Source organism: Gopherus flavomarginatus, chromosome 7, assembly GCF_025201925.1.
Source record: "Gopherus flavomarginatus isolate rGopFla2 chromosome 7, rGopFla2.mat.asm, whole genome shotgun sequence".
NCBI lineage: Eukaryota > Metazoa > Chordata > Testudines > Testudinidae > Gopherus > Gopherus flavomarginatus.
This window is the reverse complement of record NC_066623.1, coordinates 4,479,247-4,494,641: the sequence shown is the minus strand read 5'-3', so window position 1 is coordinate 4,494,641 and position 15,395 is coordinate 4,479,247. Positions and strand designations below refer to the sequence as shown.

Sequence of the window (15,395 nt, the reverse complement as noted above, 5' to 3'; positions counted from 1 at the left end):
ACACACACAGATCTCCCCCTGATTTCTTCCTCCCACCAATTCCCTGGTGAGTACAGACTCAATTTCCCTGAAGTAAAGAAAAACTCCAACAGGTCTTAAAAGAAAGCTTTATATAAAAAAGAAAGAAAAAATACATACAAATGGTCTCTCTGTATTAAGGTGACGAAATACAGGGTCAATTGCTTAAAAGAATATTGAATAAACAGCCTTATTCAAAAAGAATACAAATCAAAGCACTCCAGCACTTATATTCATGCAAATACCAAAGAAAAGAAACCATATAACTTACTATCTGATCTCTTTGTCCTTACACTTAGAAACAGAAGATTAGAAAACAGAACTACTTCTCCAAAGCTCAGAGAAAGCAGGCAGACAGACAACAAAAACTCAGACACAAACTTCCCTCCACCCAGAGTTGAAAAAAATCCGGTTTCCTGATTGGTCCTCTGGTCAGGTGCTTCAGGTGAAAGAGACATTAACCCTTAGCTATCTGTTTATGACAGGCACCGATCTGAGATTCAGTGGGAGGAAAGAAGCCACCTAACCCTGAATTGTGGGAAGAGAACAGCAACTGCTGTCATGTTTTGTAACAACGGTGGGACCCATGGATCCAAGGGCCTCTGCGCCTTCAGTAAAGCCAGATGCAGATAGGCAGGTATCTCCCTTGGAGACAGACTCAAGTGTAATCCAATTTAGAGCAGCAAAACCAGAGGCAAAATGGAGAGCACTGTCCTCTCGCACAGGAATTATGCTTTGGCAGCTGGATCTACTGGGGATGAATGTGTTAGTGATGTTTTAATGAACCATAACAGGCTTGGGATTGGGCCTGTAGGCTCCAAGGAACCCTGGCACAGATAGAAATACCCTGATCAGACTGGGGTCCGCTGTAGCTATTGGTTGTGCTTAGATCCAAATGGGCCACCATGGGTCTAGCTCCTAAGGGGATGGGGCACAGCCCACCAGGCCCTGTTGTTTCTGAGACATATATAGAAATATCCTGGACAAACCTTACTGAATTAAGTTTACATAGCTTATGAGATCATTGTATTAAAAATGCAAATGTTTGTATATTATGATAGGATTGTATGTAACTTCCTTAAGGGGGAGACATGACTAACATAAATACTGGGGAGTATTATCAGCTTCCAAGGACTCTTTTAAAATAATGGACCAGACAAGATTGAATTTGGGAGGAGATGAATGAAAATTACACAGCTCTGGACCCCGACTTTTGAAGCTGCACCCCGTAGGAGGGGACTTTTGTCTGCTGTTCACCTGTTTCATGAGGACAAGATCAGAGACCTAAACTGTATAAAGGTGTGACTCATAGATTCACGGGAGGGCTTGTTCTGAGTTAAAAGCTGTTATACACTTGTGACCACAGAAAATCCCCTTGGCAAGGTTTGAAAGACTGATCACCTGCCTTACTGGGGAAGGGCAGGTGATCTCTGGTAAGCTGCCTACCATGTGTGCAGATTCTTATTTCAGTGTGATACTTTTCACTTTAAGAATAAATGTACTTGCTTAGAGGAACATCTACAGGGACTTTTTGGCATGAGCCCATGTGAGTTGACCTTGGCTCTTGAGACTCGCTACCCGCAAGGGTTTTTTTCTGTAGATATCCCCTGGCTTGCTTGGGAATTCAACGTAGACAGGGCACTGCACAGCCTGGACAACCTGTCAGGAGGGAAAGCAACATGGGTCTGTGCCCGAGAGGTAGAGATGATGGCTGCAAGCTGGGAGCATAGTGTGAGTACCCTCACATGGGGCCATTGCCCCAAAGACTCCAGCTAACAGCCGTAGGAAGGGGAGAACTGGGTCCTGTCACCTCCAGGGTCCCAGCGGGGAGCTAACAGAAAGTTGTGAGTCATTAGGAAATGGATAGATAATAAGACAGAAAATATCATATTGCCTCTTTATAAATCTATGGTACGCCCATATCTTGAACAGTGTGTGCAGATGTGGTCACCCCATCTCAAAAAAAGATATATTGGAATTGGAAAATGTTCAGAAAAGGGCAACAAAAATGATTAGGGGTATGGAATGGCTGCCCTATGAGATTAATTAGACTGGGACTTTTTGGCTTGGAAAAGAGAAGACTAAGAGGGGATATGATAGAGGTCTATAAAATCATGCCTGGTGTGGAGAAAGTGAATAAGGAAGTGTTATTTACTCTTTCTCATAACACAAGAACTAGAGGCTACCATATGAAATTAATAGGCAGCAGGTTTAAAACAAACAAAAAGAAGTATTTCTTCACACAAGGCACAGTCAACCTGTGGAAACTCCTTGCCAGAGGATGTTGTGAAGGCCAAGACTATAACAAGGTTCAAAAAAGAACTAGATAACTTCATGGAGGATAGGTCCATCAATGGCTATGAGCCAGGATGGGCAGGGATGGTGTCCCTAGCCTCTGTTTGCCAGAAGCTGGGAATGGGTGGCAGAGAATGGATCACTTGACGGTTATCTGTTCTGTTCACTCCCTCTGGGGTCCCTGGCACTGGCCACTATCACAGGACAGGTTACTGGGCGAGACTAGGGTGACCAGATGTCCCAATTTTATAGCCATTTTTGGGTCTTTTTCTTATACAGGTTCCTATTACCCCCCCACCCCGGCCTGGTTTGTCACAGGTGCTGTCTGGCCACCCAGGTGAGGGCCCGTTGGTCTGACACAATGTGGCCGTGCCAGGGTCTGTGCAGGGCACGGGGGGGCCTGTCACCCCAAGGCCCCAGCTGGGAGTGGGCCCCTGGGACCCGGGTCGGACCGCGTGGCCTCCCCCAGGCCGGCCAGGAGCCGCGCCGCTGGCGGAAGCGCCGAGCAGGAGCCCTGGGACCAGTCCCGACGAGAGCGGCTACCGGAAGTTAGACTAGCCTTTCCCCCTTGCGCATGCGCACTTCGAACAAGACGCTCCGCCCACCGTCACGCCCTTGCGCACGCGCACTCGGGCAGCCTCTTGCCGCCCTACCAATCGCTTTACGGAGCTCGCGCTGCTGGAACGAGCGGTGCGCAGGCGCAGTTGGGCGGCGTGCAGCCTGCCTCGCCCCCTCCCGCCGTAGCCTCAACTCTCGCGAGAAGTTCTGACGCGGCTTGGCGCTGGCGTAGCTGCGCAGGCGAGGTCCGCCCGCCCGTGGGGAGGAGCAGACGAGCATAGGCGGAGTGAGAGGCTAGAGCGGCTGGCGGGAAGTGGCGGCCCCGGGCCCAGCCCGCGCTCTCTGTGTGTGCGCCTGTGAGGAGACGGCCCTGGCGGAGAGAGCAGGTGCCGTGGGGGGAGGCCCCGTGAGGGGGGAGAAGTGGGGGGCTGGGCGGGTGAAAGGGATGGGGGGTAGGAAAGGCTGCAATGGGGAGCAGAGCCCCCAGCCATTGCCCCCCCGGCTAGTGATGGGAGCTGCCAGTGGCGGGGACATCAGCTGGGGAAAGGCGCCTCTGCGTTATTTTTGCGCCGTTTTATTTCCGTTGTGAGAAACGTCCCGTCCTCTGTTGGGAAGATCGTGGACGGTTCTTGGGGGCTGTCACTGCCCGGCGCTGCCCTCCTGTGGCCTGACCTAGCCCCTCTTCTACACGGGGATTTATAGGTCCCTTCCTGAGACGGTCTCCTGCTAGATAATGTGGTGGAGGCCTTGTCCCAGATCACCCGTGTGCCCTCTTCCTTGGGAGGAGCGGGCTCCAGACAGTAACCATAGTGCCTCTGACCGGTGGCAGATTGCACTGGAAGCAGGAGATGCAAACTTCCCCTTTGGCTGTGTACCCCATTCCTGAGCTGCCCACAGATCCTGGGCGGCTTGGCGGAGGCTGCCAGCAGCTATGCCATTTACGTGGAGACCTGCCCACTAATAACGAGGCACAGATAGTGTCTCCTCTCTTATAGGCTGCCAAAAAGCCAAGGAGGGTAACAGCATAATCTCAAGGGTGGTGTGTTTCCTCTTCTCTTCTGTCACGGCAGTAAGGAAATTCTGGGAAAACTAGAGTTGGCAAGACCCAAAAGGCCTACATTGATAATATTAAATTTAACAAAAGTTTAATTCCTTGGCAGGTAAAACAATATTGATCAGCAGGTGTTTTCATGAAGTTTTTGGTGGACTGTTTAGTTTCACTGCAGCTTCTGTAAATAACCCCAGATGCCTTGCATGTTGTAACTTGCTATAATCTTAGTGCTTGTCTACACGTGGTTTTCATACCACTTTAACTATCAGCACAGTCCCCTAATGAGTGCTGTTATACCAATCTGTTTAGTCCCATAAATGTATCAGAATAATTTTTACTGTTGTAACTGTCCACACTAGAGGTTGTACTGATGTAACTGTATCAGCATAAAAGCTCACTCCTTACTGGAATAGTTCAACTTCTACAAAATCTTTGTAGAACAGGCCTTGGGGGATTGAAACAGAGAGCAGCACACATCTTTCAATAACAGTGTAGTAGGGAGCTATTTACTCTTACTTTCTAACCCTAACAGAACAACACTGTTGCAAAAGCTGTATAAAATTAAGGTATAGGTTCCCTTTAGGCTTGTAGAAATAGGCCTTATACTTGGAGTGCAGACCTAAAAAAGGAGAGACACTGGATTGTCTCAATTGGATTTAGTAGTCCTGGATATCTTCTGCCAATTTAAAACAGGTTTTGCTTTTTTCTCTTACTGATTATTGCAAGAATATTCTAAAATCAGGAAAGAATTTAATTTAATAACTCAAATATGCCAGCTGAAGCTGATACCCCAAACTAAGAACATGCCATTCTAACTTACTGTCTGTCATTGTGATCTGATTTGTTGAGATGTATTAATATAAAGTAACGCGTTTGTGTGTGCTTACTGCACTGTGCCGATTAGATTACGCAGCTTGCGGTTCTACACTATCCTACTTACCATCCAACTTTGACATCAGGTGTTTCTACTCCGATACCGGCAAGATGCCAGCAGCAATTGTGGAGAACAGTCAGGTTATCTGTGAAGTATGGGCAAACAATCTGGAAGAAGAAATGAGGAAAATTCGAGAAATAGTTCTCAGCTACAGCTACATCGCAATGGTAAATATGCTGTACTTCAATGATCACCTAGCTGACTAAACTGAGGAATTTCAATGGGGGTAGCTTTATTGCTTGTATGTAAATATAAGTGTATTCTAAGGTAAATTTAAACTGAATAGTAAGTGGGGGAACAGTTGGAAAGCTGCTTGGCATTTAAAATGTTACTTGATTTTTTTAATATATGGTCTTCCTCCAATATCTTGCTTAGCGTTTATGTAGATTCTCTGTGAAATCACACAAGTATACAGTGAGGCTTGAGGCCACATTGAGCAGCTGAGATCTGTTAATGCTTAACAAGTAGGAATGTGGTATTTTGTTCATATAATAGAGTTTAAAAATAATTAAGATGCCTAGTTGGTTATAAGCTGTTTAATGCAGCTAGCATATTTTTCTTTTGAATGGCTAGTTCATATTGGCTTCATGCTGATATATGGCAACAGGCACACAAGTCACAACTTGTTAGCTAATAGGATTGGTTGCCTTTTATAATGGCCAGATACTGCCCCCTTATAGGAAAGAACATGATTTGGGTTCGAATCTTATGTTGACTTATTCAGATAAATTTGTTTAAAAGGTCCAAGAATCTTGTTGAGAAACAGTTTCAGGAGGGGAGTTTTGTAGGGGGAACTTTCAGACCTTAAAAAAAACAACCCATAAATCTGCATGTTTTACTTCATGATATATGTCATGGTTACAGTATTTACAAAAAAAACCCAAACCCTTTTATCTTCACGTAGCATCTCTAAACCCCAAGGTATCCAAATTCCTTTACGAATGCACACTTACCATCAATAGCCATATTTGCCTTTTGAAGGTAGAGAGCGCTGTATATACTGTGGTACAGAAAAGAGACAATTTTTAATGGCACCCACTATGCAAGTGTGTAAATATGAATCAGTTCCATCATCACTGAAATGCACATACCTCTGGATGGATTGTAAAGGTGTTGAAGCAGGAGCTACCTCCTTTCCCATCTATAATCTCTTCCTTTTTGAGCTTTCAAAGTTGAAATTTAAGTAGAATTTGTTACATGACAATTCCATAGCCAAACTAGTGTCTCACATGCATGAGTGACATAGAATCAGGGAGAAAGGAGATGTTGGGCTGTGGAAGAGACTGTCGAATACCTACGGTTGAATTCTTGTATACACTTGCATTTCCAATTAAATTAGACCGGGGTAGGCAACCTTCAGCACGCGAGCTGATTTTCTGTGGCACTCACGCTGCCCGGGTCCTGGCCACTGGTCCGGAGAGCTCTGCATTTTAATTTAATTTTAAATGAAGCTTCTTAAACATTTTTATTTACTTTACATATTTACTTTACATACGACAATAATTCAGTTACATATTATAGACTTAGAGAAAGAGACCTTCTAAAAATGTTAAAATGTATTACTGGCACGCAAAACCTTAAATCAGAGTGAATAAATGAAGACTCCGCACACCACTTCTAAAAGGTTGCCGACCCCTGAATTAGACTATAGAAGATGCATGAGCATATCTGTGGGTGGAATTTACCCCACAAATCTGAAATAATAGTAGAGAACACACAGACATTACTGGCCAGATAAACTGTTTGTTTTTCATATATTATATATTTTCTCCATTATTAATGTCTCTCTTTCTTTACATTTTGTTCATGCAGAAGTTTATCAGTTTAGGGCACCTGGGGTGTTGTCTAGTAGTAGTGTCTCCCAGAAGCAAGGATGATCTGCCACAGCATGCGAGATCACATAACAAATAACCACTGTGCTGATTTTTAAAGTGTTTTTAGGACAACATGTGGTCATCAGATATAAAATAGATTTTAGTAGATATTGGGGAGATAAAGGATTTATTCCAGGAGGAGAAAAAAATTTCTCTAGATATATGCAGCAACATTATAAACTAAAAGAAAGGGTACCATTGATAAGCGAATAGTAGCAGGAGCTAACAAACTGTATCACCACAGAAGATTTTTTTTTTTAAACAAAGGCCTGTGGATGAAATAGAAATTATCTAAAATTGCAGTTTCTCTTAGCATTCTCTAAACTTTTTGTTCGCTTAATCCAGTTTTATTCTAGTTGTTCAAAGGGTATGAATTGTCCATCAGGTGTTCTAGTTATTAAATATAATAGGGGGATTTGACTTTAAAACTGTGAGCAGACTAGCCTTCCGGCTGGGAAATAAAAGTAAAACGGCAATTCTCCGTGAGAAGCACCAAAACCATTCAGAGAGGGGTATTTATTTTTTGTACTTTTCCTTTTCAAATGTTTAAATCAGTAGCACTGTAGTGTATGCAGTGTGTGGTGCTGGTTTCAAAAACATAGCAAAGAAAAGAAAAATGCTTCAGTAGGAAATGAGTGTAAACCTATCGAGTGTTTGTTTCCTGAATTTATCTCCCAGCTTCCTGATTCCCTCTCCCCCCACACACGTGATTTTGCTTATTATTAATGAGACAGATTGGGAAACAGAAACATGGAGTGATTGTTGCATCAAATCAGTGTATTGTACTCTTTGGCCCAGTGTTACCATTCCATACCGAAAGTTTTGTTATGGACAGGAATGCCTGTAAAATTCTGAGATTAAATGCTTGAACAATTTAGCTGTGGGCATCCTGTGATTTATCAGCTACATCATCCATCCCCCATATTTTAATATGGGAGTATACAGTCAATGAAAAATATCCCATTTTGGTAATACAGGAGTCATGGGAATACTTGGATCATGTGATCTATAATATCGCTTTGAGTATGCATGCCCAGAATAGATTAAGGACCCTGTTCTTCAGTATGTTAGTGTTGATGGGCTGTGTGTGCATGCTTCTCCCCTAGGATCTCTAAAGTGTGCTGTAAAAGCTGTTCAGCTCAAGTATTCTTTACCTCCCTCATACAAATGTTTAACCTTTGTTTAATGTATTAATTTGTAAAAGCAGGTAAATCTTAGAGTAGGCAAAATTTCTTATGTGGAGCTATCGCTCTGAGTTCAAGGCAATTGAATTATGGGGAAGTTTTCTTCCTCCTCCTGTCTGAATTTACATTTTGGTTCTAAATATTATAAGATCTTATGTATTAGTATTCCTTCCTGCCCACTGTACTGCACCTGTATTGCTAAGGGGGCCAAGTATGGATTTCCTGGTTGCTGTATAGTGGTTTAAGGTTGTGTAGTAAACAGCATTGAGAAAAAGCTGATAAAGCAAATACTGTAATTTTGTACATATGTATAAAGGGTGGGAAGTTTAGCATTGAGAGCTGCTAGTGTCAGACTGAATGTGCAACTTGCTGCTATAGCAAGATTTAACTTTTCATGCTCCCTTCCTAGGATACAGAGTTTCCAGGAGTCGTAGTAAGGCCAATTGGTGAATTCCGCAGCTCCATAGATTATCAGTATCAACTTCTTCGGTGTAATGTTGATCTTCTGAAAATCATCCAGCTGGGCCTAACTTTCACGAATGAGAAGGGGGAATATCCTTCTGGGATCAACACCTGGCAGTTTAACTTCAAATTCAACCTTACGTAAGTCTTCTGAGTCAGAGAACAATCCACTACTCCCCACTCTTCCCATTATACTTCTACCTGGTGACAGCATGTTTCAGCGTGTCCATTGCCAGCAACTGAGGCTGCACCAAGAAAATTCAGATCTCAGCACAAAAGGACTAAGTTGTGAGCCTTTCTGACACCATGAAAGATGTTGTAATACTCAAAGTCTAGTTAAAATATTGCTCTTGACCTGAGCTTCCTAACATGTTGTTGTTTGCTTGACAGTACCACCAGATAGCTTAGTTCCAAACCTGGAGCTACCTTACATTTGCTTTTTGGAACCTGAAAGACTCTTCCAGGTTATGATTTTCTGTAAACTCCATCTCTGTTGTCCAGAAATAACAGATCTGCTCTTTTCTGGTTCTGCAACACTTAAAATCTATGCCTTTTCCCAGAGCTGTGCTGGAGTACAAGCTATGACCTAAGCCAAGAATATTAACCAAATTCCATTAGCTGTCGCGCAGCACTAATCTTGTCAAATAGAACAGGGCAGTGATTCTCAATCTTCTCCATATCATGACTCCATGTAACAGCAGAAATAAGTTACAGCACCCTTTCACATCTAGCCATAAAGAAAAAGTGGGTGTGCACAATAGAACTGGCTGGAAATTTTGTGACAATGTTTTTCTGTCAGAAAATGGCAATTTTTTGAAAGCTAAACATTTTGTAGAAATGCATTAATTCCAGCAAAATTTCATTTTGAACAAAACAGACAAAGCCTTTCAATAATGTCAGAATGTTCTGGTTTGTCACTTTTGGAATGGAATGTTTCTGTATTTTTTATCTGCTTTTTGTTTTGATATTTCTTTAATATCAATTTTTAAAATTAAAAATGTCAATACAAATGAAACATTTTGATTGACCCCAAACAAATTTGTTTTGAGATTTCATTTTGTGGGAAACTTCAAAATTGTTGTTCTCATTCTGTTTCAGAATGGAGAAAAAAAATAACTTGTGAAACAGAAAATCCTGTTCCTTCCAAGCTCTATGTGATGCATCCCTTCTCCCCCTTCCTGGTCCTGTTTGGGAAGCCACAGAATAGGCAATAATTAGGAGTGGAAAAAATATAACTTGATTTCTCAATTGGCATTGGAGATGAAGGAGAGTAATACATGCAGAGATATGCAATGGCCTTTACTCTCTCAACTCTGCTGACCATATTTGAGCCACATCTGCTCACTTCTGTGACAATAATCTGTTTTGCCTCTGCTAACTAGCAGAAACAACAACGCTCAGAAACTATCAGCCAACACAGTAAGGTGGGTTCTTCTGGCTTGGACATCAGCAGTGGGATTAATAACCAAGTTACAATTGCAGAATCACTATTGTTGGTGTTGCATAAGCCAGAAAGACGGTTGGTTGCGGTTGCAGCACCAGCAGTTTAGAGAACACTTTTACCTGTAATCTGAATTGATACGAAGTTCACTGAGACATAAAAAACAGTCCAGTGATGCCATTGTCAGTCACTGTACTAGTGTTTTGAACTGAAGTATTTGGATAATTCTTCTTTTCAGCTATGAGCCTGCCAGATCAGTACATCTAATGCAAAGTTGCCTTTCTCTTTTAGGGAGGACATGTACTCACAGGATTCCATAGACCTCCTTGCAAACTCTGGGCTGCAGTTCCAGAAGCATGAGGATGAAGGGATTGATACCTTGCACTTTGCAGAGTTGCTCATGACCTCAGGGGTGGTGCTCTGCGACAATGTGAAGTGGCTCTCATTTCACAGGTTGGTGCAAGAGGAATTGAAAGTGCGTTGCTTATCAGAGAATATTGAAGCAACAAAATGAATCATCTTCTTGTCAGATCACTCCCACCTTTGATCTTAATGAATAAAACACAGATTTTAAGGAGAGAAACTGAAACTAGAGTTATAAATTCTTCAGCTACATAAAGTACAAACTGTTCCTATCCAACTTATCTGGTGTTAGAACTTCCTTTGCCCTAAACTCTAGACTTTTAAAACTTTCCCCTTTGAAAGCAGGAGTTATTAACAGAAAACTGAAATAAAAGACTAAGGAACAGCTTATTAAACTCCCAACTCATGTGCATTGTAAACTAATGGGTTTGTTTTTCTGACCCTACCACAGTGCTGCTTTCTCCCTTTTATGAGCATCATTAGTATGCAAGTTTATTGGACAGAGGAAGAAGTCTGTGTAGCTGAATTGCCCCTCTTGTAGTTGGCTCTTGAACTAAAGTGCACAGCCACTTTCTCATCTGTCGGTCACCCAGGTATCACTCCTGGAGGTGAGGATAAAAGGCATGGGATCCTACATTTTATGCCTTCTTATCTTGCCTATTAAACATTGCTCCAGCCACTGAAGCCAAGTTTACACTAGGAAAAAGTTTACACTAGGTAGACAAGGCGAGTGGTAGGAAGTCCTGCCTTGAGGTAGGTGGTTGAGGTAAGCCCTACGCTCCCACTTAGGGAAGTGAGTAAAATTTTATAAGCCCCTTAGATGTTAGGGTCTGAATGACATGCAGTAGAGAGCCATCACTACGAGGAAGAGAATATTGCTTTTGGTTGTGGCTGCTGCTGACTTACCAGATTTTGCACAATTCTCTCTCAGTGGCTATGACTTTGGCTACATGGTGAAACTGCTGACGGACTCCAGGCTTCCAGAGGAGGAACACGAGTTCTTCCATATCTTGAACCTCTTCTTTCCATCCATCTATGATGTCAAATATCTAATGAAGAGCTGCAAAAACCTTAAGGTATTTAGTTCTTGTCAGTAACTGTGTTGAGCTAAGAACCTATTGGGATTTGCCTTGTTTATAACATTCTATACATAAGTGTGTAATAAGCCAAAATAGGGGTTGGTTGCAGATGTACAGTATTTTAAAATTTGGTGGTGAGGGGTAATTCCTCTGCCTTTAGGTATGTCTAGCCATGTAACGGCACTATTTACATACGACTGAAAGATTTGTTCTACCTCCTCTGCTCTTTTGACTAATCAATTAGGGAATAGTTCACAGGATTCATAAGGTATTTATTTCTGAAGCCTGCTGAGACTGGGCATACTTGTCCTCTCTCTGAAAAGACGTGGATCAGCATTTTTCCTTTTAAATAATTACTGCATGACTTGGATAACTGCTAAAAGCTGAAATCTGTTCATCAACTTCCAGTCCCAGAGTTTTCCCCTTCCCCAGAGCTGAGGAGTTGTTTCCTGTGGTATGTCATCTGAACACTGCAATGCCCACGTTCTCATCCCAATTCTGACAGTGTGGCTTTCGGCAAGTATTTAACCCCTCTCTGCCTCACTTCCCTTGTCTGCAAAATGGGAAGAACATGTACCTACTTCCCAGCTGCATTGAGGTTGTATTAACGTTTGCAAAGTTTTTTAATATTTAGCACCTATGGGGCTATTCATCATCATATCTTTCTATGATATTGAACTGAGAACCTGGCTGTTCCAGTGCTCAGATGACCTAGCATTTGTCACTCAGTTCAGGCTCTTTTGCTTTTTTTAATCAATACTGGCACATCGGCTGTGATTAACTCTAAAGGCAGCCATTAACCTTCATGTCTAGCGGAAGCGTGGTATGTGGTAGCACTGGGAGGGGAGCGATTCCAGGTTACTAAGTCAGTGTGTTTTCTCTCATTGTAGGGAGGCCTTCAAGAAGTTGCAGATCAGCTGGATTTACAACGAATTGGACGACAGCATCAGGCAGGATCAGACTCTCTGCTCACAGGAATGGCATTCTTCCGAATGAAAGAGGTATCCCTGGGTCCCTTTCCTCCTTCTAACAGCAAGATGAGGGGGACATAGTTTATGGCCTGACTTTCCCTCCCCTGCATGCACTCCCTGGCCTTTTTGTTTTTGGATCCTTATTGTTAGCCCCTTAGACTAGCAGTCGTGAAACTCGGTAGTGTTGGCAAAAAATTTTTCTCCACCCATCCCTTCCTCCCCATGGGTTTGTTGATTGCAGCCACTTCTGGGGTGGCATTTAAACAGAGTTGTACTTTGGGGTCAAAGTCACTATAAAAAATGGAGAAATTTTTTCCCCCTACAGTTGTTCTTTGAGGACACGATTGATGATGCAAAGTACTGTGGGCGGTTATATGGCCTTGGCACAGGAGTGGCACAGAAACAGAATGAGGATGTGGACACAGCCCAAGAGAAGATGAGCATCTTGGCTATTATCAACAACTTGCAGCAGTGATAAGTGGGTACCACTCAGCAAGATATGGTCCCAGAGTGGCAGCTGTAGTCCTAAACTGTTTCCAGCAGTCTCTCTCATCCAAATGACGTCCAACAGTATGCATTTGGCATGAGGACTAGAGATTTGCTGAAGACAAAAGATGCTCCTCATTTTGGTTCAAACTTAGAAGAGGGGAGTTAATAACAATGGCAGCATTGGTGACTTGCCATCTTTTTAGTACCAAGGACAAGAGAGAGAGAATTAATGTATATACCTCTGTTTTCTTCCTTTTAAAATATACTGAATCTGCAAGGAAGACCTTACTCCAGAATGTTCAGCAGAACTGAGGTTCTGAAATGCCAGTGAAATCAGAGAGACAGATGCATTTGCAGATTGTGCTTTAAGAAGCTTATTTTAAATTTTTTTGTTGGCTGTAAGGGTGACATCTGCCCCTCACCCTTTGCTTGTTTTTATCTTTGTGTATTCTTCTGTAGAAATGACCCACTCGTTCATGGCAGAGTTTTGGGACAGGATAATGTAACAGACTTTCCCTGGAGCTAAAACACTGAAATAGACCTGTCTTGGTAACAGTCAGACGTGGTGTATTTGAAGCTGAGGCAACCACCTTCATAGCTCCTAATTCAGTACAATTTCCCACTTTCTTTAGCACTGTTGTGCCACAGAGGTGTGTCCCACCTGTAAGACTCATCTGTCTAATAATGAACTGTTCTGCAGTTGTTTAAAATGGCCTAGAAGTTTGCCTTTTCTAGAAGAGATTTGTAACAGTTTGGACCAAAATTGATGTTGACTTCAGCTACTTGATATTACCTGATAATGTGGAAGATTTTACCCTTTTCATTACAGCATGAGCAAGTTTAGTAGGTGCATAAATGTGAAAAAGTGGCTCTAGTTTTATATTTTAGTTATTTAACAGCCTGGCAAAGCAATTGGATTTCCCTTTTATAGAGAATATCCCAAGGGTGGGAGGCTCACAATTCTGACTTTTTTAAATATTAGATATTCTAAAAGCACACACCTATATTTTTGAACAGCTTGGAAATATGTTTAAAAGAAAACCCAAAACTTTTGCCCAGAGCAAATTAAAACTATTTCTGAGTTTTGCATTTTAACAAGCTTATACAAATTCTTGATTTTTTGCAATGATTAAAACGTTATAAGCTGGTATTTAAAATGTGTGTAAATACTATTGATGTTTTTAATTTTGTAAAATAAAGATTTTTTTTTTAAACCACTTATCGGTTTTGATCTTTTCTAGTTAGTTCTAACACTTCTTGCAGTTATTGAACTTGCAGCCAAGTACCTCATGGAGAGCAACTAACTGTTCTACGTTAACTTTTCCAAATTTTCTATAGGTAAATGCAGCAGGATATGAGCATGGCAGCACTGACCAGACAGACTAATGCAACTGTGCTTCATCTAAGACTTAATGGATCTTTACCTGCTGCACATTGCTGGTTGTGCGATACCCATTAACCAACTTCAGGCACCTAGTTTGTATCTTGGGACAGATTATGTTGGCTGTAATGAATGTGGGAGGTTCTACAGTTCAGAAAAGGGAATGAACACATGATTAGAGGGTAGCTGTACCCCAGCCCTAAATACGTGTTAATGGCAGCTGTTGGTTCCCAGGTCTGTTGAGATGAGAAACAGAGCAGAGTTTTCTTATGGTGTGTTCTCTTGAGGCCTTGCCAGCATGTAAGGCCAGTTTGCGAGAGAAGCTGACTGTTTCCCTTGTATCTTTGTCTTATGGTGACGGCAGCAGCTTCCTCCAGGCACAGCTATGCCTGCCTTGGCAGAGGGTGAAGGGTACTTCCTTATGGAGCAATAGCACCCTCTTCTCGTTTCCAGGCATCTTGCCTTGCACACAACCACCATGATTCAAGGGTTACCTGGTTCTCCATGGACCACCTACAAGGGTTCATCAGACCAATATTTGGGATTTCAGGTCTATAAATCATCTTTTCCTTAGCATAATGAATATACTGCTCCCTATCTCTGCTCTGCCAAAGCAGTTTTAATACTCTATTAAACCTTCCCTTCTATCCCTTTAAGTCAAGTTTACATGCTGGACCAGAACAAGTGCTCCAGCGTTACTCATCCTGAATTTCCTTGCCCTTGTATGTAAATTCATCCTTCTGAACACTTGCTGGTCTCCGTTACAGGGGCTATTGGACCTGCATGCTGCACTCTTACTCAGCAAAACATGCTTAGGTAGCTGCTGCTCAGCTTTTTTGTGACAGCAAAGGTCTGGGCTTCAAGGGAAGAATTGACATTTCAAATTAAAACAAGCAAAGCCTTATGTGAATCCTGAGGCTAGTTGTACATGAAATATTAAGGGTCAATAGTTACTTAGTTCACCTCTAACACTTACTGATTACACATACCAAAGGACTTGATTTTTACATCCCACCTGAACTACTGTTAGAGCCAAATACACCATCAATGTAGCAACAAGAGGAACCTACTTTCCTCTTCAGCAAACATTCATAAAAGGCTGCCACTCCTATCTTCCCCTAAGATGAACATGAAGGGACTTCACTTAGTCAGGAAAATTTCTTGTTTGACAGAACTGAACCTAATGTAGCATATGGTACAATGTGAATAAAACCTGTCAGCTCAATACTAATAACCTTCAAAAATAACCTCAGGTTTCTTTCTCCCCACCCACCTTTCAAAATAAATTCAAAAGC

General features: G+C 42.2%; 1 protein-coding gene across 2 annotated transcripts; it reads left to right on the top strand.

The window, feature by feature from the left end:
- The first annotated feature begins 3,131 nt into the window (after window positions 1-3,131).
- Window positions 3,132-13,936, top strand: CNOT8 (CCR4-NOT transcription complex subunit 8). Of its 2 annotated transcripts, none has more exons than XM_050961316.1 (7): window positions 3,132-3,257; window positions 4,882-5,023; window positions 8,324-8,517; window positions 10,109-10,270; window positions 11,112-11,256; window positions 12,150-12,260; window positions 12,556-13,936. In XM_050961316.1, the coding sequence occupies exons 2-7, from the start codon at window positions 4,907-4,909 to the stop codon at window positions 12,703-12,705; spliced, it is 879 nt and encodes a 292-aa protein (XP_050817273.1). In that variant the 5' UTR covers window positions 3,132-3,257; window positions 4,882-4,906; the 3' UTR covers window positions 12,706-13,936. The 2 variants fall into 2 exon arrangements, with proteins under 2 accessions (XP_050817273.1, XP_050817274.1); XM_050961317.1 differs by lacking the exon at window positions 3,132-3,257 and adding an exon at window positions 3,869-4,031.
- The last annotated feature ends 1,459 nt before the right edge of the window (window positions 13,937-15,395 follow it).